The sequence below is a fragment of the Suricata suricatta genome, chromosome 1, assembly GCF_006229205.1.
Source record: "Suricata suricatta isolate VVHF042 chromosome 1, meerkat_22Aug2017_6uvM2_HiC, whole genome shotgun sequence".
Taxonomy (NCBI): domain Eukaryota; kingdom Metazoa; phylum Chordata; class Mammalia; order Carnivora; family Herpestidae; genus Suricata; species Suricata suricatta.
The window spans coordinates 36,048,727-36,073,454 of NC_043700.1; the positions used below are offsets into that span (position 1 = coordinate 36,048,727).

At 48.4% G+C, this 24,728-nt stretch overlaps 1 protein-coding gene across 5 annotated transcripts in view; it reads left to right on the forward strand.

Annotated features, from left to right (window-relative positions):
* The window catches only part of GPAT4 (glycerol-3-phosphate acyltransferase 4), a 36,154-nt gene extending 12,113 nt beyond the window's left edge, over positions 1–24,041 (forward strand). For 2 of the 5 annotated variants that reach the window (XM_029936366.1, XM_029936368.1), the window contains 12 exons: positions 646–1,638; positions 8,556–8,625; positions 8,787–9,087; positions 9,885–9,959; positions 10,692–10,781; positions 10,949–11,042; positions 11,624–11,739; positions 13,068–13,123; positions 13,674–13,759; positions 18,243–18,371; positions 18,459–18,538; positions 20,437–24,041. In XM_029936366.1, the coding sequence (XP_029792226.1) occupies positions 1,474–1,638; positions 8,556–8,625; positions 8,787–9,087; positions 9,885–9,959; positions 10,692–10,781; positions 10,949–11,042; positions 11,624–11,739; positions 13,068–13,123; positions 13,674–13,759; positions 18,243–18,371; positions 18,459–18,538; positions 20,437–20,545 (1,371 nt within the window). In that variant the 5' untranslated portion in view covers positions 646–1,473 and the 3' untranslated portion in view covers positions 20,546–24,041. Of the gene's footprint in view, positions 1–645; positions 1,639–7,261; positions 7,293–8,555; positions 8,626–8,786; positions 9,088–9,884; positions 9,960–10,691; positions 10,782–10,948; positions 11,043–11,623; positions 11,740–13,067; positions 13,124–13,673; positions 13,760–18,242; positions 18,372–18,458; positions 18,539–20,436 lie in introns of those variants that run through there. The other 3 variants (XM_029936375.1, XM_029936373.1, XM_029936369.1) reach the window with 3 other exon arrangements.
* Positions 24,042–24,728: the final 687 nt, after the last annotated feature.

The following is a 24,728-nucleotide window of genomic DNA, read 5'->3' on the forward strand; positions in this document are numbered from 1 at the left end:
CTCAGGAAACCAGTTAGCTAACTTCTGGTACAGTAGGTGAAAACTGTGTGCCAGTGAAGGGTGAGGGAGCCCTGTATGCACTGATGGAATATTCTTCCAAGATACAATAAGCTAGAGACAAAAAAAAAAAAAAAAACCCAGTTGAAGAACAGTGTGCAGAGTATGGCATCGCTATTGTTGCCAGGTCGAGGGGGTGAGTAGAAAAGATGAAGTATGATTTCCTTGTGCAAGTGTAGAATACCTCGGGAAGCACGTGAAGCTGATACCGTGGTTGCATCTGCGGATAAGAACTCTGGGTAGCTGGGGGACAGGTAGGAGGGAAATTTACTTTTCACAGTGTCCCGGTGATATCCACAGATACCTCTTTATCTTTGGGAGCGTGTCATATATTCGTATATTTTCTCTTCAGAAAGTTGGCCACAGATATCGTTGGACTTGAAAGCTATATGGAACATCTCTGTACTTTCCTTCCACATCTGTCTCTGCCATCTGTTGCTCTGCCCCCTCCCTTTGACCTTGATGACTTGAGAAGCTGGCGCTGAATCTAGGCTTACTCTAAAACAGCGCCCCTCCCCACCCCCAAAGCATATTGATGTTTCTCCTCTTGATTTGTGTGACGGATAGTGTTTCTGTTTCCACCCCCAGCTTTGGCAGCATGTAAGCAACTTCTTGCCAAGAACCCAGGTCTCCGCTGAGAAGGGGGCCTCAGGGAGAAGACTGTCCAGAGGAAACCAATGCCAGGCGCTCCGGAGTTGCGCTCTGCGCAAGCAGCATGAGACACTCCGTGCCAGCATCTGTGTCCTCCCGGCAAGGACTGTAGCTCTCCGGCGTGGAGGGTCCTGGAGGCGGCACCCACCAGGAGCCTCTCTCGAGGAAGAATGGGGCCAGATATGAACTCTCTACAGTGAACACAGTTTTCAGTTTATGGAGGAGTTTTAAGTAAAACAGTTATTTAGTTTCCACATATTCAAGTTCAATAGCCTGTGTGAAGTGCCAGCAGTCACCCCCTTCCACAGAAGTTATCAGGGTTGTTCTGGCTCCAAGTTGAACTCTTCTTGGTACTTCTGGCAATGACAGATCTTCAGGACAGATTTATCTGCTGAATGCTCTCGAGCAGGAAAGAAAGACTGAAACTTCTGGAAGGAGTGCAAGGGGAACAAAACGGAGGTCCCGCCCTTGCTGCGCCCCTCACAGAAAGCCCTGGACTCGATGCTTGTGCTGAAGATCGCCCCGCCTCATTCACCTCCGAAGTCCGTGTGTCCTGGGGAGAGCTGGCATTTCGGGGCTGCCTCCTGTGGCCCTTTTTTATGGTTCTCCTGTCCCCAGGCAGTCGAATGATGTGAACTTGGAACGGGCTTTGCCTTTCTGTGGGGACTCGCTTTCCCTCTCCGGCTGGTGCTGTCTGACAGGACCCCCCGCAGACAGTGGTTTGTCCTCAGGGAGGAGGCGCTGGCCTTGCCTGGACCCTCCACCATGTTCCTGTTGCTGCCTTTTGATAGCCTGATTGTCAACCTTCTGGGCATCTCCCTGACTGTCCTCTTCACCCTCCTCCTTGTTTTCATCATAGTCCCTGCCATTTTTGGAGTTTCCTTTGGTATCCGAAAGCTCTACATGAAAACTCTGCTAAAAATCTTTGCGGTAAGTTGTGACGTTTACAAATAGTTGCTTCATAGAGGAGGGAAGAAATGCTGTTAGCAAAGAGTTCTTATCTGGCAGATTTTTCCCTCTCCATTGCATACAGAGAAAGTTGAGAGACCGGGAAGTAGCATTTTGGGGGAAGAAAAAAACCCCCCAAAAACCTAGTGTGTTCTTGTGAAAGCCTTCAGCAGACTTTTTTCCCAACTAAAGTACTTGTATGCGTGATTCATCTGAGCAAAGGAACCTGCCATATCTCCACACCTTGCCTATTTATTTAAAAAAGAGGGATTTGGGATTAAAAATCACTGCAAGACTCTGCCTCCTCTTATGTAACAGATACCGAAACACAGAGCTAAGGTATTTCTTCACTGATCAGTGTGGGAGAGGCCTTTCTCTTGTTCAGACGTTTATCCTACATAGGTTCTTGCATTTCAGACAGAAGGAATTAACAGTGCAGGCCATTTGATGAATTGTTTTATTTTCCTAAAGATAGAGGAGAAGGACAGTACATTTCTTAGCATAGGTCAGAACATTATACTAATTATACCACTGAACAAAACTGGCCACAGTGTAAAGGAAATGGGGGAGAAGTGATATTTCCTGAAGTTGATCTGTGCCACAGGACTTTTCATGTCTATCCAAAGAGTTGGTAACTTATTAGCAGTATTTATTTTATGTAGTCACCAAATCTTCAGGTATTCTCACAGCTGAGACCATACATAATTTAAGAAATGCAAAATTTGAGGTTATTTGTTGATATAGTATCTTAACATTTCAGAAAAAATTCATTTTCCTTTGGTTTCTTACTCATCAGTGGACAGGGTATCTACATTTTATTCAGTGAAAAATAGAGACTCTGGAAGATTAAGCGAGCTGTATGGTTTTTTATCTATGTTTTTATTTATATTATTGAATATTGGGATTTGGGATTTAATAGTCCTATAAGAATTATGATTTTACCTTAAAAATTTTTGAGGTGAGATTGACATAACATAAAATTAACCATTTTAACGTGGCCTAGAATCTGTATATATTCTCTATTCCATTTTGAATATGCCCCCCAAAATTAATATTTTAAAGTCCATAGCTAATTGTAATCATTCTAATTGTGACTGTATTTTTAAATGTATATTCTTGTGACTTTTAATGTAGATAATAATTATGCAGTGGAAAATTCATTAAATATATATTGTTGGGCCAATCCATAGGATAGGTGATCTTGGCCATCAGAAATTTTCTTTGCTGACCACATCTTGAAAATCACTAGTTGGAGGCACAGTGATTTAGAAGTGATTTTTGGAAATATGTACATAACCAGTTTTGACCTCAAGATTGAGGATTTCAAGAACTAGACTTGCACGTCTTATTTCCTGGCAGTATGTACCAGGTGTTGAAAGGGCGCTCCGTGCGCTGTCCTGTGGAGCTGCATGGGTAATTAAACTTGGCTATGAGCTAGAGTCACGCGGGCTAGAAAGGACTACTAAATTCCAGCAAGGTTATAGGTGGCTCTAGAAAAGTGTCCGGTCTTTTCTCACTATTGCTGTTTGGAGTTGACCTTAATGGACAGTAAGAACTGAATGCTGTAATTATCAGCGTTAGTGTTAGACACAAGTTGGGTTTGGAGCGTATATATTTGTGTATCCATGTATACATCTAAAATATATCTGTGCTTGTGGAGTTCTTTAATAGACTTTTTATTTTACCTTTTTTAGCTCCTTCATCCTCTCCTACATTGGGCTGGTAATCTAGAATTTTGGAGCTGGAAGGAAGCTCAGAGATAATCTTAATTCTGTGGGTCAGTCCCCCAGCTACACATTTGAATTACTTGGGGAAGCATTTAAAAAGTACTCTTTATTTGGGAGCATTTAAACTCCCCAAGTGATTCTCATGTATGCCCATCAAAAGGTGGAATTCTGATGGACTTCCTTGTGAATTGGGACTTGCTTTATGACCCGTTTCTAACAAATAGAACTTAGTGGATGTTAATTATACTGTGTAACATGCGAGATTAGGTTAAAAATGGCAATGTAATTTCTGTCTGACCCTTGGGATGTTTGCCCCTGGAAGTCAGCCACCATGTTGTAAGCAGGCCCAGGCCACACGTTAGGGATCCCAGCTCACAGTCCCCTGGGGACCCTGACAACCGTCATCAGCTGCCACACCCAGGAGTAAGTCTACAGAGAGTCCCAGCTGTCAGCCTTCGAGCCACCCAGCCCATGTCAAACCTGGTGCAGTTTGCAGATTCGTGAGCAAAATAATTGGTTTAAAATAATTGTTTTGAAGCTATGAGTTACAGGGCGGTTTTTTGCATAGCAATAGATAAGACATATAATATAATGTTGAAGAATTTTAAACATTTGTTGATGTTTACACAACTTATATACCTTTAGCATTTTCTGTGTATTACCTTTCAGTTTTTGGCAACTGCATTCATGTTTTGTGGTTAGTAGCATATATAGATATATAATTTTGTATCCATGTTTTCTTTTGGGATTTTGTCAGCCACTTTTACTAGGTAATCTTCATAAAGATGATTAAAACTACATGTTTAATGGTCCCTGCAGTAGCTCTACCTTTGGTTTTGGCAGAACTAAGTAAGCCCTGGCTTACTTACTTCTCTATGAAAGAACCAGGGTTTCCTGCCCAGGGGAGATACGGGTGGGCCAGGGTCTTCTCTGCTCCCTGTCCTGGAAGACTTCACTCCGGGTAGGTCCTGGCAGTGCTCAGTTGCAGAAGGTTTTCGTGTGCCGAGGGCAGCAATGGTCTTTAAAAGTGGTTTTGTTTTCTTAATGTTGGTGCTTCACATGTGCCCTCAGTATGGTGATGATGGTATCATTTGGGGTAGAAATCCTGGGTGTGGACTTCCTACAGAGTTGAGGATGATTTGGGAAAGGTGAGAGTAGAAAACATGGAAATAGATGGAAAGAAATGACCAGTTATTTTCCGGCATAGCCTAGAGATTGATCAGGTCAGGTCAGAGGCTCTTGTAATCTAATATTGAAGTCCAAGGCAGAAGTGGCTGAAGTAGAGTCCTAGAAAGCCAGTGGTGGTTGTGAGGAAATCGAAGAGGCTGTACAGTGGGAGTAGAGGGAGATGGGCCTGACCTTTCCAGTCCAGTGGCCCTCAGCTTGGAATTCAGGGCTCTTCTCACGGGCTCTGAAACTTGACCTGGGTCATCAGGCTTTCCTACGTGCTTCCTCATCTACAGACTGAGGTCCCGTCAGTCAGGTCTGCCTTCCCTACCCCCGCGAGTGGCTGAAAGGATGAGCTGAACAGGGTGAGAAGATGGCGGGGAAGATGACGGGAAGTAGTTTTAGGTTTTGTCCCTCATCATTTCATGCGGAGACCTTGATGAGGAGAAGTTCCTGGGAGTTGGTTAATTAAAGACAGCCCTTCCTGGCTGCTTACCAAGTGCAAGGCCCTCTCCTCCAACAGACTCCGCTGGAATGAGAGCATGGGTAGGTTCTGGCTCCTGCCCCTCAAAGTATTTAATGTCGTCTAAGAAAGACAAGTATATGCGTAGAGAACCAATTTACAATTAGATGCCAGTTAAAATACCCAGGTGGAGATGAACTCCGCAGAAATTAAGTAGCTAATATTTTGTGTAAGGGTTGGCATTTGAACTGGATCTTAAAAAGGCAAAAGCATTCTAGAGTGCAAACAGTATATAGTTTAGTGGAGCAAAAATACTGGGTGCACAGAGGGAGTGAGGTGGATTATAAAACCAAGTATTTATTTTTTTAATGTTTCTTTGTGTGTGTGTGTGTGTGTGTGTGTGTGTGTGTGTGTGAGAGCAAGAGAGCGAGAGTGAGCACGAGCATGAATGGGGAAGGACAGAGAGGGAAACCAAGAATCTCAAGCAGGCAGCAGGCTTCAGGCTCTGAGCTGTCAGCACAGAGCTCAACATGGGATTCGAACCCATAAACTGTGAGATCGTGACCTGAGCCGAAGTCAAACACTTAACCAATTGAGCCACCCAGGTGCCCCAAAACTAAGTGTTTCGTTATGCATTGGAAAGCCATTGAGGGTTTTTGAGCAAAGAAGTGACATGATCAGACTGGCAGCATGTGTTTGGGTGGCTTGGAGGGAGGAAAGAGCGATTGAATCGTCTCTACGTTAATACAGGCAAGATAATAGGCGAGGGAGCAAAGGTAATGACATCACACAGAGGCAGCTGTGAAAGTGGCATTTCAGGAAAGGATTGCTAGGACTTGGTGACAGATGGGAAGCTTGAAAGCTTGGATGACCAGAGGGATAGTGATCCTGGGGCCACAGGAGGAGGGCCAGAGGGAGGGAGCACTTTCAGGGTTGGGAGAAGGTATGCTGTTTTTAGTCCGCAACATACTGTTGAGAGGCGGCTGGACTTGAGTGTGGGGATGACCAGCAGGCTATTGGGAATGTGAGATTGGCACTTCTGTGAAGTAAAGATTTGCAGATTTGGTAGTAGCTGCTTGGAGGTTACAGCCGAAGCAGGGAGAGAAGAAAGAGTCCTTGAAAGAGGTAGTGTTTGCAGGAGAATAAAGGTGCTGGATGATGGGAGCCTGTTTTTCTAAGGGTCTCATTCTTTGGGTATATATGTGGTTAGTTCATGGGGAAATGCAGTGGGGGCTGACTGCTGAGATTAGTGTCACTAAAACCATTAGATGTTACTTGTGATTAATTCCCAAGTTGTAGTGTTCAGTAGAAGGAGCGACTAGCAAAAGTGCACCCGTCTCCCTTTCTAGGGACGGGGCCTGGGCTTTCCTGCCAAGGCCTGCCTGGGGTTTAATGTTACCTAAGAGTGCAGCATTGTTAATGCCCTTAAATGGCCTCTTTTCTGTCTGGGGGAAGCTGAGAAGGGAATCATTTAGTAATCTGATACTGAATAGCACGGTAATGGCACCTCACGTCAGAGGAAGAAGGGGAGGTGTATAGGAATGAACTCTGAACCTCGGATTCTCAATTTTATTCTGGATCTGAACACTGTACTTCTTTCCTGAAGTGACAGCTCTCAGAAGCCAGCTGTGTGTTCTGAGACCTTGCTCACAGTCCTCTGCACCAGGCAGTAGCTAAATGTACGAAGCAGGAGGGTCAGGCGATTTTTAGGACAGCTCTGAGATGGAGCCGAGAGACCTAGAGTCTCATTTAACCTGTACCTTTCCAATTAAAACACCACAGCAGTCTTGGATTTTGCGTAGGGAAGCAGTCCTCACAGACCTTAAATTCTAGAGCTCAAGGGGCTTGATGTCATCTATGACCTGCCTGTTGCAACCTTATCTAAGTATCAGAATTGCCTGTATAGAATCAAGTTTTTCTGATTCTGGCTATACTTGCTAGACTCGCGCATTTTGACCAAAATGGAAAAGCCTAAATTCTGGTTGAACAACCTGTGTCTGTATATGTCGGGATTGTTCTAAGCTCTCTTGCCCCTATTTACCTCTTCTCCAGACAGAATCTGCAGGTGGAATCGACCTTCCTCCATTTTAGGAGTTTCATTTGCATTTTCTTCTGGAAAAGATCGTCCATGCATAGAGCCAAAAAACACCAATGCTAAATACCTGAAGTATAGCGAACAGGTTATATGGGTTTTCTTGCCTTAGACGTCTCTTTGAGTGGGTGACTCTAAGCTGTCTGTTTTTTCTAGACGGTGGTGTTTGAAGAGATTTCCTGATGAGGTGAGGTCACTGGTGAAACTTGTGCCCTGCCTTTGGCTCCACTAGACCATGCAGCGCAGTCTTCTTACACTCGAGGCTCTGCCAGCCGGGTCTGCACCAAGTGCTGTAGGCCGTGTGGGTGTTGCTGGGTCACAGAACGATTGCATAACTGAGGAAACAGAAGTTTGGAAAGACGCCTTTTAAAATATCTGTTTTATTCCTTTGGCCACGGACATAACTTTCTTTGCAGTGCTAACAGTCCAGGGAGGGGGAGGCGAGCTTGTTGTCATGTCTCGTTGTGCGTGTGGCAGGGGAGACCCTGGCTCGCTGACTCCAGCGAGATGGATGTTAAAGAAGGGAGCCTCTAGGAAGAGGCTTCTTTTCTAGATCACTTCTGGAATCCATTATTATTTCAGTAGCAGTGAGGACAGTTAGGGTGGTCTACGGTTTCCCAAGTTCTGTCATATACGTGATCTCATTTGATCCCAAGTGACCCCATGAAGCAGGAGGATGATGTCCTGTTTTGTAGATGGAAAAAAATGTTGGAATGAGTTGATTAAGGGACTTAGCAGAAGCGTCAAACTAGATTTTGTTTTTTAACTCCAAATGGTGTTTTTGTGTTTTTGTTTAACACTAAACTATTTTCAGGCTTCTATGTCAGGTCATGGGGTCCTCTGATTAAAAGGGTACTTAGAGGTTGGTGCGCCTGGGTGGCTCAGTTGGTTCAGCGTCTGACTTCGACGCAGGTCATGACCTCTCAGTTCGTGGATTGGAGCCGGAGTCAGGCTCTGTGCTGACAGCTCAGAGCCTGGAGCCTGCCTCAGATTCTGTGTGTCTCTCTCTCTGCCCTTCCCCCACCCCTGCTGTGTCTTTCTCAAAATTAAATAAACATTAAAAAAGAAATTTTTAAAGAAGCCTACTTAGAGGTGGATGGACAGTTGAGACGGAGGGGAAGGAAGTGTCGGGGAGGAAGAAATGCGAGAGGGCCGTGTGCCAGCAGCTAGTGAATCCCTTCAGTAGCCTGAAGACAAAGATTCAGAGAGAACCTAGGCTGGAGAACCGTACCCAGGCGTCCTCAGTCTTCAGGCCTTTACTTTAGACAACTCCACTTTTGTTGCCTTGTTATGGAGGAGGGGCCCGCTCTAGAAGGAGGAGGCTTTGACTTTCCTTGTACAGTGGGTGCTTCCTCAGGTGAGCAGGATGGAGACTTTCCTGGAACAGAAATGGAGGCGTTCGCTGTATGAAGATGAGTCTCATGCCTTGTATTGCCGTTTCCCCCCACAGTGGGCCACCTTGAGAATGGAAAGAGGCGCCAAGGAGAAGAACCACCAACTTTACAAGCCCTATACGAATGGTAAGCCTGGCTCTTGCTCCTTATCCCAAACCATAAATGTTCCTGAGTACTTTTAATTCCACACCCTCTCTTCACCGCATCAGAGGGAGGGGGCAGACTCTGAATGTCTTTACCGCACTCCCTCCCGGCATGCCGCTTGACAGGGGTGTTCTCTTTGGCAGGAATCATTGCAAAAGATCCCACTTCGCTGGAAGAAGAGATCAAAGAAATCCGTCGAAGTGGTAGCAGTAAGGCTCTGGATAACACTCCAGAGTTTGAGCTCTCCGACATCTTCTACTTTTGCCGGAAAGGGATGGAGACCATTATGGATGACGAGGTGACCAAGAGGTTCTCAGCAGAGGAGCTGGAGTCCTGGAACCTGCTGAGCAGAACCAACTATAACTTCCAGTACATCAGCCTTCGGCTCACGGTCTTGTGGGGATTAGGAGTGCTGATTCGGTATTGCTTCCTTCTGCCGCTCAGGTGAGGGCCAGCTTGGGGAGGGGGCCAAAGGCCTGAGCCTCTGCCTCCTATGCCCGGGGCTGACTGACCTGCTGTGCCGCCCTGCTTTGCTTTCCCGTTTTAGAACGGAGCGTGGTGTGACTCTGTCGCTGGCCAGTCCTCTGACCCTTGGAAGGGTACACCGGTGGTTCTCCTCTAGAGGCCCTTGGATTCTCTGCATATCAGACAGGAATAGTTGGGTTTCTTAAAATCAAACTGCTCGCCTACGTGGCCTAAACACAGGGCCAGGGAACATGGTGTACTTTCTGACCACTGCTCCCTGGGCGCGGCTGAGCCTTCCCTACAAGCGTGCCTCTCTAATACACAGGCAGTATTGATCTCCCTTTTTTCTGCACCGTGTGCTATTCGGAGTATGCCTTGCCAGCTGCTGGGCCTTCGGGCTCTACTTCCTATTGCTCCGCAGAGGGCTGTGCTCCTGCCAGGGCACAACACCAAAGGGAAGGGCAAGACAGCGGGACGGCAGGTGCCTGAGGGCAGAGCAGCCAGCAGCAGGCTCTTCCGGCCTTCTGGCAGCCTGATGCCTGAGGAGGTCGAGCCGCTGAGAGCCAGGTCCACGGTTCCCTGGCGGCCTGGAGCTCAAATGATCTCTGGCTATGATAGGCCTGCTCGCTTTTCTAGATGGAGCTCTTGCCTAGATGGGTCCTGGGTGATCAGGTCCCTGGGTGGCTCTTGTGATGCCCACTTTCATTTTCACACCTTGATTCGGTCCTTAGTGCAAGGATTTGTGTGCTGTGTTCTCACGGGTCGTCTTCTTACAGGATAGCGCTTGCTTTCACTGGGATTAGCCTTCTGGTGGCAGGCACAACCGTGGTGGGATACCTGCCAAATGGGAGGTGAGTCCATGTCCACACATGGTGGCTCCAGCCAGGCCACTGCTCTGGGGACAGACAGATCCACAGCATCTTAGATAGATAGATAAGCCAGCGATGATGGCGTCAGCACGAAGGTTGTGTTGTTTTGTTTTGTTTTGTTTTTACCAGTCTTGATCTGTGACTGTCTTCTTTTGCCCTCGGACACAGACACTCTTCCCATGTTAAAGGGAGGAACCTCCCAACCGTGGAGTTCAGCACCAGTAGATTTTGTAGCATGTTGTTTAGTTTTGAGTATTCTGCTGTGTTGATAAATTGGTAAGAGGATAAGAAATGCAGGTGGGGGTGTGTGTGTGTGTGTGTGTGTGTGTGTGTGTGTGTTTTAAAAGAGACGTTTGTTCCTTCTGGAAGTTCTGGAGCTTCTCTTCTTCCCTGGGCTGATGAGATGTCAGACCCTCTGTCCTGTGCCCCACCTCTAGGTGTTGGCTGGGAAGGAAAAGAATTGAGACTCATCTGTAAACTCTAAACCCATTAACTTAAGTGAAATTAAGCAATTCTCCTCATTTGTTTGTTTTGTCATAGGCAAACATAAAGATGCTATTACAGAGTAGTTTTATCATATCTGCCAATATTTATAAAAATACTTAACAGTCATAAAGGACTGTAAACAGTGATAGTTAATATTGTTAGAGTCGATAACTTTTCCTGCCTTCCTGTGTGTAAAAAACGACAAAAATCGTTGTCCTCTCGCCTCAGGTTTAAGGAGTTCCTGAGTAAGCATGTGCACTTAATGTGTTACCGGATCTGCGTGCGAGCCCTGACAGCCATCATCACCTACCATGACAGGTGAGCTCGCTTTGCGCGATGTGAAGGGAGGTGGCACGGGCAGAACACGGCCTCCCTGCAGCCGGCCAGCGGGGGCTCTTCTGGGCTCTCAGAGCTGCTGGGGCTGCTGAGGTGAGGCTGAGTCCCATGTGAACCGCTTCCCACAAATTCTTGTTGCTTTAAAACAGGGAAAACAGGCCTAGAAACGGTGGCATCTGTGTGGCCAATCACACCTCTCCTATCGATGTCATCATTTTGGCCAGTGATGGCTACTACGCCATGGTAAGACCTTCTAGTTCTTTCTTGGGCAGGAAGCACTTTGGAATGCTCAGGGCTCGGACGCTTCTGGTCCATAAACATGGAGCCATGTTTTACCTGAGCCCCAACCTAGAGTGTCACCGTTGTTTCTCTTCCTTTGAGAACTCCTTGGAACTTTGATAGGAAGTGTTCTGAGCAGAGTAACTGAGTGTGGTTGGAGATTAGACTTGGGATGTTTAGGCAGACCATGGAAAGTGGTGAAGGACAGGGGAGGAGGATTTGAAAGGACTGGGTTCAAGGGCATTGGACAGTCTGCCCAGGGAAAACATTTTTACACAAGGTATTGCTCAGCTCCTTTGGTTCTTTTTAGGGCTTTCAGCTATGTTTTCAATTACATGTTTTTGCTTTTTGCTGATTAAAAGGCAAAATGTAAGATTCAGGGAGTCTAATGATGGTGTCTTCATAGTGAGAAACTTCTTGATCAATAAAGTGTTAGAGGGTGAGAGGTTGGGGTACTTTCCTTTCGGATCTGGGGCTTTCTCCACAGAGTGGGGGATTTCTGTGAGGATGGTTTCACTCCCAATTATTCTTTTGTGTGAGGTCAGGTGGGTCAAGTGCACGGGGGACTCATGGGTGTGATTCAGAGAGCCATGGTGAAGGCCTGTCCACACGTCTGGTTCGAGCGTTCCGAAGTGAAAGATCGCCACCTGGTGGCTAAAAGGTAAATCAAAGAAATGCTGTTGCTCCGTTGTGACCAGTTAGAATGTATGCATTTTAGGGGTAGTTATCCCTCCACAGTGAAATTATAGTGTCTTCTACCCTGAGTCTATACTGCCTTCATAGTAAAACATTTTTCCTTGAAATATGGAATATAAAAAGTAAAGAAAGACTAATATCATTTGCCAAGTTAGTAATGTCTGTTAGCCTTTTTTATTCCTTGTACTCATTGTGATAAATATATGAACTTAAAAAAATATTTTTAATGTTTATTCACTTTTTGAGAGACAGAGACAGAGCATGAGAAAGGGAAATGCAGAGAGACAGGGAGACACAGAATCCAAAGCAGGCTCTGTGCTGACAGCTCAGAGCCCAATGCAGGGCTCCAGCCCACCAACTGTAAGATCATGACCTGAGCGAAGTCGGACACTTAACCGACTGAGCCACCCAGGTGCCCCTGAACATGTGAACTTTTAATGCTATCTGAAATCTCAAGATGAATTCATTATCACAAATAAAAACCAACTTAAGGCAATGAGATAAAGTACGGCTCTATTTTCAAGCTTGAAAGAAAGGCAGATATGGAGTTAATACTGGCGAGAGCTTTGTAGGGAATGGAGACAAAGACTCAGGTGAGGCCATCGACCACAGGGCGGAAGGGACCTGCCGTTGGACTGTGTCAACAGAGAGCATCTCTCGAGGATGCTGTAAAGCCAGGTGGATTGTAGGTCCAGCCCAGTATGGCTGTTAGGAAGTCCAGAAGTCCAGGGGTGCCTGGGTGGCTCAATCGGCTAAACTTCCGACTTCAGCTCAAGTCATGATCTCATGGTTTGTGGGTTTGAGCCCCACCTCAGGCTCTGTGCTGACAGCTTAGTGTCTGGAGGCTGTTTCAGATTCTGTGTCTCCCTCTCTCTCTGCCCCTCCCTTGCTCGCACTCTGTCTCTGTCTCAAAAATAAACAAACATTAAAAAAAAATTTTGTTTTTAAAAAGGAAGTCCAGAAGTCCACTAACAGATGTTCAGTGAGGGTGCTGCTCACAAGGCACTGTGGCAGGCACATTGTTTCGGTAGCCCCACGTTTGAGCAGTGTGCTTTACACAGATGTTAAGACTTCATTGAATAGTTGTAGGAATTAAATAGTAGTCATACTGTCTTCTCTGTGTTTATACATTTTGTCTTTCTGAGATTTAGACTGTGGGTTTATAAAAGATGGTCGTATTTGTGAACTTACACACGGCATCCCCCGTGACCTCCGCATAGGTAGTTTTAAGTGCATTTGGTGATGATGGATGTAAGGCTGTCTGAACCTTTGTTCTATTTGTCTCTTCTAAAGACTGACTGAGCATGTGCAGGATAAAAGCAAGCTGCCCATCCTCATCTTCCCAGAGGGTAAGGAGGGGTTGATCACTGCAGAGTTCCTAGGTAGAAGGTGGGGGTGAGGGGGTCATGCAGGGTGATGACTCTGCTGTTGACTCAGACCAAGTCCCTCAACCCTTGCTGGGGTTCTCTGGTTTCACTGAATAATGTTCGGTCCCCCTATAAATTTGTCATGGGACTGAAAACTCAGGAAAGTTCAGAATTTGGAGTTAGTGCCATAGTGTGACCTTTCCCAATGCAGGAATCCCTGCTGTAGTATTGCCAGTGGGGGCTTAGCTTCCTGTAGATTCTTACTGAGACCTCCCAAGTCCGCTGAGTGGCTCTGGCCTTTATCTAAGCTGGCTGTGTTAGTTGGGAAAGTGATCCTGCAATAGCAGAGTAGGAAACAGTGCAGTGCCTTGCTTACCTCTTTTAGGTGTTCTTCAACAGCTAGGGAGATGACAGATTTATCCTGTTTGGAGAGCCATTAGGGGGGTTTAATTACCATATTTAGTCCTTAAACTCCTAGTCTCTGAGGTAAAGGACCAAAAGAAATAGCATTTTGTTCTTTTCTGCATTTTAGGAACCTGCATCAATAATACATCAGTGATGATGTTCAAAAAAGGAAGTTTTGAAATTGGAGCCACGGTTTACCCTGTTGCTATCAAGGTACGAGGCCTCTGAGGGCGCATGTGGTCGTTGCCACAGGTGCCATGGATGGGACGCGGCGAGAAGGGGAGGAGGAAGCTGGTGTCACGGCTTAGCGGGTCGAGTGCCCAGTGGAGCGGCTTGGGCTGGGCCAGCGTGGGTAGAACGTGCGGGGGGAGGGGCTGTGGAACCGTTCACAGTCCCCAGCCCTTAGGTAGGGACAGTGGAAGGACCGAATGAGGAACATCCGAATTGAGCCCATACCTCACTGCCACACCAGATTCAGGAAATGGTGGCCCCTTCACAGGCATTGCATGTTGCCCCTCACTTACTGCCTCTTTCTTCATAAAGCCCCCGGGAATGCAAGGCACTCCCCTTGAAGAGGAGGCCTGCCGCAGGGAGTGTGGCTGCGGCCGGCTGGAATTGCGCACTTGCTGGAGAGGCCGGCACGATGGCCCCAGATGTGTTTTTACACTGAAGGGAGAGACCGCTCACTGCTTCGGTCGTGCTGTCGTTTTCTATACCAGGGACAGTTTGTCGAAGTGAAATGCGTCCGAAGAGCTTGTCCCGGCTGCTTCCCCACCTTGCGGGGGGCCTCTGACTGCTCAGACTTACCTGGAAGGATAGGATTCAGTTAGTTTCTCTTTTTTCTCCTTCCCATCCCCCGTCACGTCTATCTGGTTTTATAAATACATACATTGTAGTAGTTCTAAAAGAATATTATGATTTCTAAACAACACAGGCTGTCGTCAGTATGTTTAAAGTATTGAAGTTGAAAGATCAGGGTAAAACGGAGTAAATCTGTGTCAGTTATATTTAGAACTTAGTCTCCATACCTTTGCAAGGGCCTTCTTGTTGCTTGCAGAACATTCTGTTGAAAGAATCGCTGTCACTTTGCCAGCCCAGCTGGTGCAGGAGGAAGAGGGGTTTCTCCTGGGTAAGCGAACCCTCCCTGACCCTCCCCTTTACCAGGGAGGCAGAGTGCCAGGGCCGGAATGGCAGAGGACCGCGGCTATAGGGTAACTGACCCCGGGTCGCGGCTGCTTACGCAACCTGTTGAGGAACAGCAAGAAAGCAGACAGTCCATAAGCAGTGTCTGGTGTGGGGGAGAACCTGGGGAGCAGTGTTTGTGTCACGGGCATGCCGTCCTGCATCTCAGTGCTCTAGGGGTCCAGCGCTGCTCTGTATGCGTTTGTAAGAAACAAGTCCCTGCTCGCTCCAGAACATTGGTCCTTTATAGCTGCATCAGCATCCCTGGGAGGGACTGGGAAGCTGTAGGTTGCTGGGTGTTTCTGAACTTGCATTGCTAACCGTTCTGGTGCTGCTGATGTGCTGGTTGGGAACCACGCTTTGGGAGCCCTCCTGTGGAGCAGTGGTTCTTCACCAGCTTTGAGACATGGACCCTTGGGGCAGTTAGGGCTCCTCTCCAAAGAAAAAGGCATGTACATTTTTTTTTTAGTTAAAAAAATTTTATGTTTTTTATTTATTTTTGAGAGACAGAGATGGCATAAGCAGGGGAGGGTCAGAGAGAGAGGGAGACACAGAATCTGAAGCAGGCTCCATCCAGGCTCTGAGCTAGCTGTCAGCACAGAGCCCGATGTGGGGCTCGAACCCACGAACCGTGAGATCATGACCTGAGCCAAAGCTGGAAGCCGGACACTTAACTGACTGAGCCACCCATACACCCCTTAATTTTTTTTAATGTTTAGTTTTTGAGAGAGGGATCATGCAGGTGGGGCAGGGGTGGAGAGAGGGACAGAGGATCCAAAGCAGGCTCTGCACTGACAGCAGTGAGTCCAGTGTGAGGCTTGAACCCGTAAACTACAAGATCATGACTCAAGCCAAAGTCAGACACTTAACCAACTGAGACACTCAGGTGCTCCAAAAGGCATGTAAATTTTACATATAATTTCATTCCATCCACATTTATTAAAGACCACTTACGATTAAGAACTTCTGCTCGGGATGCCTGAGTCCATTGAGCATCCGACTTGATTTTTGCTCAGGTCATGAACTCAGGGTTGTGGGATAGAGCCCTGCGTTGGGCCCCCCACTGAGCGTGGAGCCTGTTTAAGATTCTCTCTCTTCCTCTGCCCTTCTCCAACTCGAACTTTCTTCCTCTCTCAAAGAAAACAAAACAACAAACAAAAACTTTTTGCTCTATGACAGCTTTGCTAGTCCTTATAAAGCCTTCATTGGTAATCAAACTTGGATAATCTAAGCAATTTCAAGGCTCTTACTACATTTACACCAAAATTAAGCCATTATTTGACTTTGAAAAATTTATTGCTTTTTGAGTTTTTGCCTTGTTTTTCTCTCTACATTGTCTGCCCAGCATGGAACAGAAAATTGACTCTAAATAGAGTGCACTCACACATAATATCAATTATTTTATCCATATAGTGCTTATAAAATATAACACCACTTTTTTCAAAACATAAACATTAGCTTTTCTCTTATTTTTTTTAAAAATATACTTAGGTGGGGGTGTAGCTCAGTGGTAGAGCACATGCTTAAAAAACAAGTATAAATTCAAGTTAGTTAACATACAGTGCAGTAGTGGTTCCGGGAGTAGAACCCAGGGAGTCATCACCTGGATGTAACACTCAGTGCTCATCCCAACAAGCGCCCTCCTTAATGCCCGCCGCCCCGATTAGTTCATCGCCCACCCAGCACGCTGCCGGAAACCCTCAGTCTATTCTGTGTATTTAAGAGTCTCTTATGGTCTCCTCCCTCTCTGTTTTTTATCTTGTTTTTCCTTCCCTTCCCCTATGTTCATCTGTTGTGTTTCTTAAATGCCACATATGAATGGAATCATATGGCACTCTTCTGACCTTTTTCTCTTAGAACAATACCTTCTAGTTCCATCCACGATGTTGCCGATTGGCAAGATATCATTCTTTTTGATCGTGAGGAGTATTCCATTGTATAAGCCACATCTTCTTTGTCCATTCATCTGTCGATGGGCATTTGGGCTCTTTCCATACTTTGGCTATTGCTGATAGTGTTACAGAGAGATTTTATAGGGGTTTATAACTTCTTTCTGATTATAAATTGCAAGGCATAAGTAGTAGATTAGGGATGGCCATCCAAAGGAGTGCCAGTTTTAAATGGAGAAAAAAATTGTGCTTGAACAGTTTCATTTCTCTGTGCAGTTTTTAAATATTAGCTTCTATTTAAAATTCATTCTTCTCCTTTATTTCCCTTTGCTGTTATAAACTTATGAAGCTTTCTATAGTTAGATTTAAATCTCTTAGTTGCATCTGTAATTTAATCTAAATATCTTCCTTCCTGTAGTCAGGTCCACAACTAGGCATAATTATCCAATTTCTGTTCTGAGAATCATAAAATGAAAAGATCAAACCCAGCCCCAGCCTGCCCGGTGCCAGAGTCCCCACAGCATCCCTGCCAGCGTCGCCTCTCCAGCTTCTCGAGGGAAAAGGCATCTCTGACCTGGCGGCAGCTAGGTCCTGTGGGTAACTCTGCCTCTTTCTAAGTGCCCCACTCCGGTCCCGTCTCCGCATTCTAAGCGCAGTCTGATATGTCTGTGAGGGCCCATCAGCCACGTGCTGGCAGGGGCCGGACGGACCCGTTCCTTCCGCTGCTGCTTCAGTAGCTTGCGTGGTTCTCCCACCCTGCTCACCTGCCGCTCGAGTTGTTCTGGCCGTGAGAAGACTGCGGGTCACAGCTTCAGCCATGGTGCCCACAGAATGCCACTGGAGTACAGCCTTAGCCTCACTGGCAAAACAGTCTCTGGGGAGCCCGCCGCTTGGTGGGGAGGGCAGCACACGCCCTCATGGGTGGGCAGCATGGGCCCCGTGAGCCGTCGGCACCCCTGTTCACTCCAGAACGCAGCGATGTGATCAGAGCAGAGCCTCCCACTCACACAGGTAACTAGCCTTGTTAGAGGTGTAATTACAGAAGCATGTCATAAGCTTTGCCGTTGTTTTCGCCTTGGTCTGGAGCACCAGAGATGATCTTAAAACCTTGGTGGTGATGTGAGAAGTATCTCTGTTTGAGTGTAGAAGCACTGAGGAGTGAAGGACACGAGGTTAGAGATCGGGTCTGTGAGTGGGGGCCGGATGCGGGGGGCGTGGATGGGGGGATGTCAGCAGTGGCGGAATCTGGGGACGGAGGTGCGGGAGTGTCTAATCCTCTTCTCTCTGGTTTTGGATTTGCTTCAACAGCGTTAATAGCTACATACACCTATGAATAAGACCTGAACTAGATCAGAGTCAGAGAGGACATTTGGGAGGAAGGCAGTTAGGGGAGTCCTCCCTAATGATCTACAGCAGAATCTGAGTCAGTTGAGAGGTTCATGTTGCCAGAGGTCACAACTGCCCGGGTGTAGACTTGCTTCAGAAGTGCTCGTGGAGGGGGTCTGAGGGCGGCTTTCTGGTACTGATCTTGCCCCAAGTAACATGTTCACAAAAAGTTGCTTTCAGCACCCCACCTCATTAGAACTACTGATTCCTTACCATCTAGTTTTCCACTGTTTTTTCAGTATGACCCTCAGTTTGGCGATGCCTTCTGGAACAGCAGCAAGTATGGGATGGTCACGTACCTGCTCAGGATGATGACCAGCTGGGCCATTGTCTGCAGCGTTTGGTACCTGCCTCCTATGACCAGAGAGGTGGGTACCCACACCGCGCAGAAATCTGCACTTAGGCCTGTGTGGCACTGGCCTGTGTTGAGTGATCTCATTTATTCTTTGTCACAGACTGATGAAGATGCCGTCCAGTTTGCAAATAGGGTGAAATCCGCCATTGCCAGGCAGGGAGGGCTCGTGGACCTGCTTTGGTGAGTCAGAGCCGGGTTTTATCAGCTGAGTTGTAGCAGGATGTGAATTTTGGAAGCTGACGCTGAACTGCTGACTCTGTTTACAAAGACTCCACCTTCTCCCTGGTGTGGAGAATTCAGCTGGTCAGCCTTGGAGAGTGAACAGTTTGACTCCTTTCTCCTAATTCCAACTCAGAAGTGCCCCATGCTGCCTTAACTTTGGGGAACACAGAGCCCAGCATGCCTGGACTGAGGCAGTCGATTCTGTGCACCTTCTCGGTTTGTATTAGTCTACCGGAGTATGCAGACAGTCCTGGTCCTTAGGAAGGGCTGACCTGATGCTGGTCTGGGAAGTTCATAGAATTACTGGACTCTCTGATCTTGTACGTTTGGCAAAACTGGACCATCCTTAGAAAGGCGGAAGTTTCATTTATTGTATTTGGCTTGTTACCTGTTGGAGCAGCAGTTGCCAAACTTTCTCTGTAAAGAGTCAGTAAATATTTTAGACTTTGTGGGTTGTGTAGTCTCCGTTGTACAAATTGCCATTGTAGTGTGACATAACCAGCCATAGTATAAACAGGGGAGCATGCCTGTGTTCCAGGAAGACTTTGTCAGGACAGTTACCAGACCAGATTTGAGTCCATAGTTATGGACTCTTAATACCAGAATAGGAGAGAGTTAGCCTCCAGAGAATAGGACCTGGATAGACAGGAATGCCGGTTCAGGGAAATCATTCTGCCCCTTAGGACCCTTTGTTTTAAGTGCAAGGGTGAGCTCTATAGGGCATCTGACTAAAGTGGGCATTATGGGAGAAGAATGTAGACATTCTAATTTTACACTGACATGTGGATTCCTAGGTCATGGCACGGCTCTCAGGTTTGGCCTTTTAAAAATTGCTCCCCTTTATCGAGCGCTCGTGTCCAGTCAGACGCTGTGCTGCTGCTGCTCTAGGTGATGCGCTCACTCCATCCTCAGAGCAGGCACCTGCAGGATGAGGGTCGTTACTCCCATCTTACAGACAGAGAGGTCAGGTGACTGTCCTCAGAGTCCCAGGCAAGCAGTGAAGCCACACTTTGAACTCCGGTCTGCCAGGCTGCCAGAGCCGCGATGCTCACCACTGCCCCTCGTGCCCTGTCCGCGAGGCCTTAGAATGACCAGCGGGACCACCTTGGCCGTGGCTTGTGAAGGGGCAGCAGATGTGAGGGCGTCAGCGTCAGGTCCGCCCAGACTTTCTCTGCCGCCACCACCTCAGTAACGCACAGGGGAAAAAGGCTTGTAGCAGAAAGCCTGAAGGTGGACGTGGGCTTTCATGAGTTGTTGAAGGCGGGAGATGTTCATTCTAGGGTGTAGGTGAGCGGCTGGGGTGATGAGTGGGAGTGGGACTTCGAAGAAGCAAATCCTAGTGTTGGGAAAGGATTAGGAGATACCGGAAGGAGGTGCCTTTGCAGCACCGTACCGCAGCCACCGAAGTCAGGACTTGGCAGTTCCCCTTGTTCGTTGTTGGCATGAATTTGCGGAATCCCTGGGTCTGAATTTACAGATTTTATTCCACAGATCAGATTTGAAGATTCATTACAGTCTTCCTATTTCTTAAAGCCTGGCTCACATTTCAGCATCCCAGAATACCTCCTTTATCTTTTGTAAGGTGAGGGCGAATGAGCAGAAAGAATTGTAAACTGCTTGGTAGGTTTAAGTGATTACAAAGTACCCTGAGTGTGAGTGGTGAGTTCTGACCCCAGGGCAAGAGTGAGAGCTGTGAGGTAGAAGTGGTGGAGTCAGAACGAGGAGGCTCATTATCCGAGGTCCCCTTGGGAGGGAGAGAGCCATGGTGCTTTTGTTCTGACAGGTTCTTCTGGGGTGTGGAGCAGCGGGTGGGCAGGAGGCCTTCTTTGCTCTGACACCAGCCTGTCTCTCATCAGGGATGGTGGGCTGAAGAGGGAGAAGGTGAAGGACACGTTCAAAGAGGAGCAGCAGAAGCTGTACAGCAAGATGATCGTTGGGAACCATGAGGACAGGAGCCGATCCTGAGCCCGGGCCTCGTGCTGTCTAGAGCCACCACTGGCGGACGTGACCTGTGGGCCAGCTGGAGCCACCGCCGCCCCCCCCCCCCCCCCCCCCCCCCCCCCCCCCCGCCACCCCCACTGCTGCATCCTTGCCACCTGCGGGGCTCCTTGGGCGTCCTGGAGCCCAGGACTGCAGCTGCTTCGGGACTGCCCCGTGGACCCCTGGGCTTGCCGTTGGAAGTGGGCACCGCGGGGAGCTGCCTCCCGGGATGAGACGCCTTCTTGTCTCTTTACAGTGCGTCTGTTGGAGGAATGCCATTAAAGTCCCCTGTCCACCCACACACATGTGGGACTGAGTGGTGGGGAGGTGTTAGCCACGGGCCCGTGTTCAGCCTGTTGCAGATGCCACGTGCCAGCGACTGTGCTGGGAAAAGGGCTGCTCGGTGCAGGGAGCCACCGCCCAGGCAGTGCGGCCTGCCTCAGCCAGGATGTCTCCCCCACTCCCTGCCCCCCACCCCGGGGCTCCACAGACTGGATGAATGGAAAACTGTGGTCTGCAGGGGCTCTTGGCAAAGCAAGGTTTTCATTCCTGTACTGCTGCCGCAGGCAGTCACCAGAAGGGACCCAGAAGCAAGGTGGACCGGTGACTGGTGTGTGGTGGGAACCAAGAGTCATTTTGTGTTCCAGCTCCAATGCTAACCCTGAACTCCTGTGTGACTTGCTCTTTGTTAACTCGTGCCTCAGTTTCCCCATCTGTAACCTGGCTCAGGAGGGGAAAGGTGGTGATACCTACCTCACAGGGTTGTTGTGGGGATTGAAGTGCTACTTTGAAGGACAAGTTGCTCAGTGTTCCAAGTGTAGGTCCATGAAATGTGGCAGGACAAGGTCTGAGCTCAGAGCTGCTGAAGAGGGCTTTGGGCTTATTCTTGTGAGTCAATAAAACTGTCTTTGAAGGTCAATGGACTGAGGGGTTTCTCCCTTCCCTCTGTCTCCCCTGGCTGCAGCGCTAAGTAACGGGTCTCTTACGGCAGTCACAGGTCTCTGACTTGGCCGTAACCCAAGCCTGTAGGGAATCCACCTGACTTCTGGAATGAGGAATAGTATCGTTCAGAAGGAGCTACTGCTCCTGTCAGGTGTCTGCATAGCTCTCTGGTTAACTTGGAAATTTCCAGCTCAGATGAGCTATGGATCTCTCCACAGTTGGGTGCAGTGGGATTAGAGGCGTGTTGAGAGGCAGTGTTTGTTGGGGTTGGGGAAAGAGTGGACGAGGCCGGCAGTCCGGATGTAAGGACAGGAAAGCATCGAGGACCTACGGGGGCAAGGAAGGAACAGAGGCTCTGGAAGGCTTAGTGAGGGGGCCAGGTGGGGACTGGCGCGTGCAGGCTTCCCCACAGCCAGAGGGGAGGTGCGGGCTCCACCGGGCTCCTGCATCCACCTACAGTCACTGTGAGGGGGAGTCTGAAGCCAAGCAACCCTCGCCGGGTCTGGCTTCTAGGGTCTAACACTTTCACGTCCTAACGAGCGAGAGTTGCCTCAGCCCCACCATTCACCCATCCATCCGTACATCCCCACTCCCTCCCTGGCTCCCCATGGCATGGCCTTGTCACCTTTCAGGATTTGGGCCAGCCGTGGTAAGCGGCACCACTCCGAGGCCACCATCTGGCCTGTGACCGGGGATGACGTGGAAGGGCAGCGCTGCTCCTGAGCCACTGACTTGATAGCACTTTGTCTCTTCTGCCCTTAGTCTGACTCCTGCCCTGCTTCCTGTTCCCTTACCTCCCTTGCTAGCCTCCCCTTTCCTCTTACCTGCCCTCTCGCTAGCCAGCGAAAGAGGATTTTTCTCTCTAATAAAAATACTGTTTTGACTGTAAGGAACAGCCTCTTATGAACTGTTTTACCAAGAGTAAACAGTGGTTTTCAGCCTTTAGAGGAGGCGATGTTTATAGTGCTTAGTGTTTAACAGCCATCTGGGATGATCTTTAAAATTGGGCTTAAAGATCAAGTTCCCTTTTTTAAAAGTTATTTTTTAAAAAGCTGTTTGCTGTTCAGTACGTTTACATCATGATTTTCATCCATATGCTGAAAACAACGTGAGGAAACGAAAAATGACAAAAACGGGCCTGTTGTTGATGGCAGGGCGGAGGATTACAGGAGCTAGGGTTAGAGTGCCTGCTGTGTCGGAGAAAGGCTAGTGGAAACTAAGATTGTGCCACTGTTTTACTAGGAGCCAGGATGTGAATTACACCCCAAAGAAAGCAGTCTCAAAAATTTTCACTTTGTGCTTGTCACAAGCATGGAGAGTCCCCAGAGGACACCATCCTCTGTAACCCGGGCCCACAGGCCCCGCGTTGTCAGGGACGGCTGGCTGGGTCTTGGGTGTAAAACCTCACGCCACCTAGAAATAAGAGTCACATAACACAATGTCAAGTCCCAGAGTGCTCTTGCCCTCAGGATCCTAGCAACCAATGAGGATGACCCTGGAATAAAACAAACGGCATCAATTCGTGGGTCGAGCCCTGGCCAATTTCTAATCCCAGTTCCAAATCTGCTCATTTGCTGTTCTTTTTTTTTTTTCTTCATTTCTTGATCCACAATGAAGGGCTTGAGCTAGATGGCCTCCAAAGATCTTTCCACCTCGTGTCTGTAACCCATGGCTCAAACTTTAGCTCTAAATTCTAAAGTCACCTGGTTCAGAAATAAGTCTCTTTGTATCCGTTTGACTTCTCCAGAACATCGGGGCTCCACCAGAGGGTGTCCCAATGTGTAGAGGGGCCCCGGTGTCCTGGCGAAGTGGGGCTGGGCGGGTTTGAATGTGGGTATCAGCTGTTTTCACTCAAATGTGAGATTTCCCCCCAGCTAGAGAAGGCACTTCCACAAACGCAAGTAAAATTCCCCGGTCAGGGGAAGCAGGTAGAAGGCTGCTGGCCCCGCTCAGCGAGCTCAGCCCGATGGAGCAGTTTGGGAGGACATCCTTGCGGACGATACAACCAACTTTTTGGAACTTGGTTCTTTACTGTGTCAGTCCCCACTCTCTATTGCTGCCCTTCAGATATTGAAAAAGGCGGGCTGTGAGGCGGCAGGGAGCACTCTACAGGGCCTTGAACGCCTAGCCCAGCCCCCAGTCCTTGGCGCTGTCCAGGTCCTTCACAGCAGCACCTCGCCCTCCTGTCACGTGTAGCTGTTCTGAGTCTGCAGACCGGCTGCTCCTCCCCGGAGCTGACCATAAACCCGGTGGTCTGTGGGCTAGGTGCTCCCCACGTCCATGACACGCGAGCGAGTCCACTGTGTCGCAGGCCACACCTGCCCACTGTGCCTCTTGGGTGGCCAGACTCGATTTCTCCAGTCGCACTCGCCCCGTGTGGCCTGGGACCGGCGGGCTGGAAGGGCAGCTGGGCGCACACTGGCTCCCGGACAGGCTGAGACGACCATCCGGCCATCCATCTTCCACTGCACTAACACCCCCTCTCCCCCCAGTCAATATGTCTCTCTCCGATGGGAAAGTTAATAAATTTTGCTCTAGATTAAAAGTATTGATCATTTCATTTGTAAACGATAAATAAAAAGGGGGAACTTTTCATTGCACCAGGGGTAGCGTCTGGTGTATTTTGCCGGGGAAATTGCGCTAGCCGATGCGGGGGTGGGCTTCTCATATGCATTCTGGCCGGCCAGCTGCATTGATTTCCTATTAGTCTCCCCAGCACCACCCAGTAACACATCATTTCAGCACCTGCTATTAATGGTCTTTTGATAAATAATCACTTGTAAGTCAATAAATTTTTATTAAACAGTGTGGCTCTTTGATTTATTAAAATCCGACCGTGTTTGTCTGGGAGAAAAGGGATGCTGAATTGAAGTGGAGGTTTTCATACATCTTCCTGACGCTGAGCAGTCACCGCACACTCCAGAGAAAAACAATTGCATTTTAACAGAAACAAAACAGCCGAGTTTGGAACTTGAGCCCGGGGAAACTTTATCTTCGTCAGCCTGATCCTTACTCTACAGGGAGCAGCCGCAGGCCCGAGGGCGCCCGCCAAGTCGAGAACTTTGTGAGAGCGGTGAGGTACTTGGGCTGGGCCCCCGCGGGCATTGCGGGCAGCGCAGAGCTGGGCTGGGCCGCAGGCCACCCCGCCCAGCTCAGCCCAGCCTTTGGGTTGAGAGCCGCACCCGGAGGGGGCACCCTTGGCAAGTGGGCATTTGGGATCCGTGAG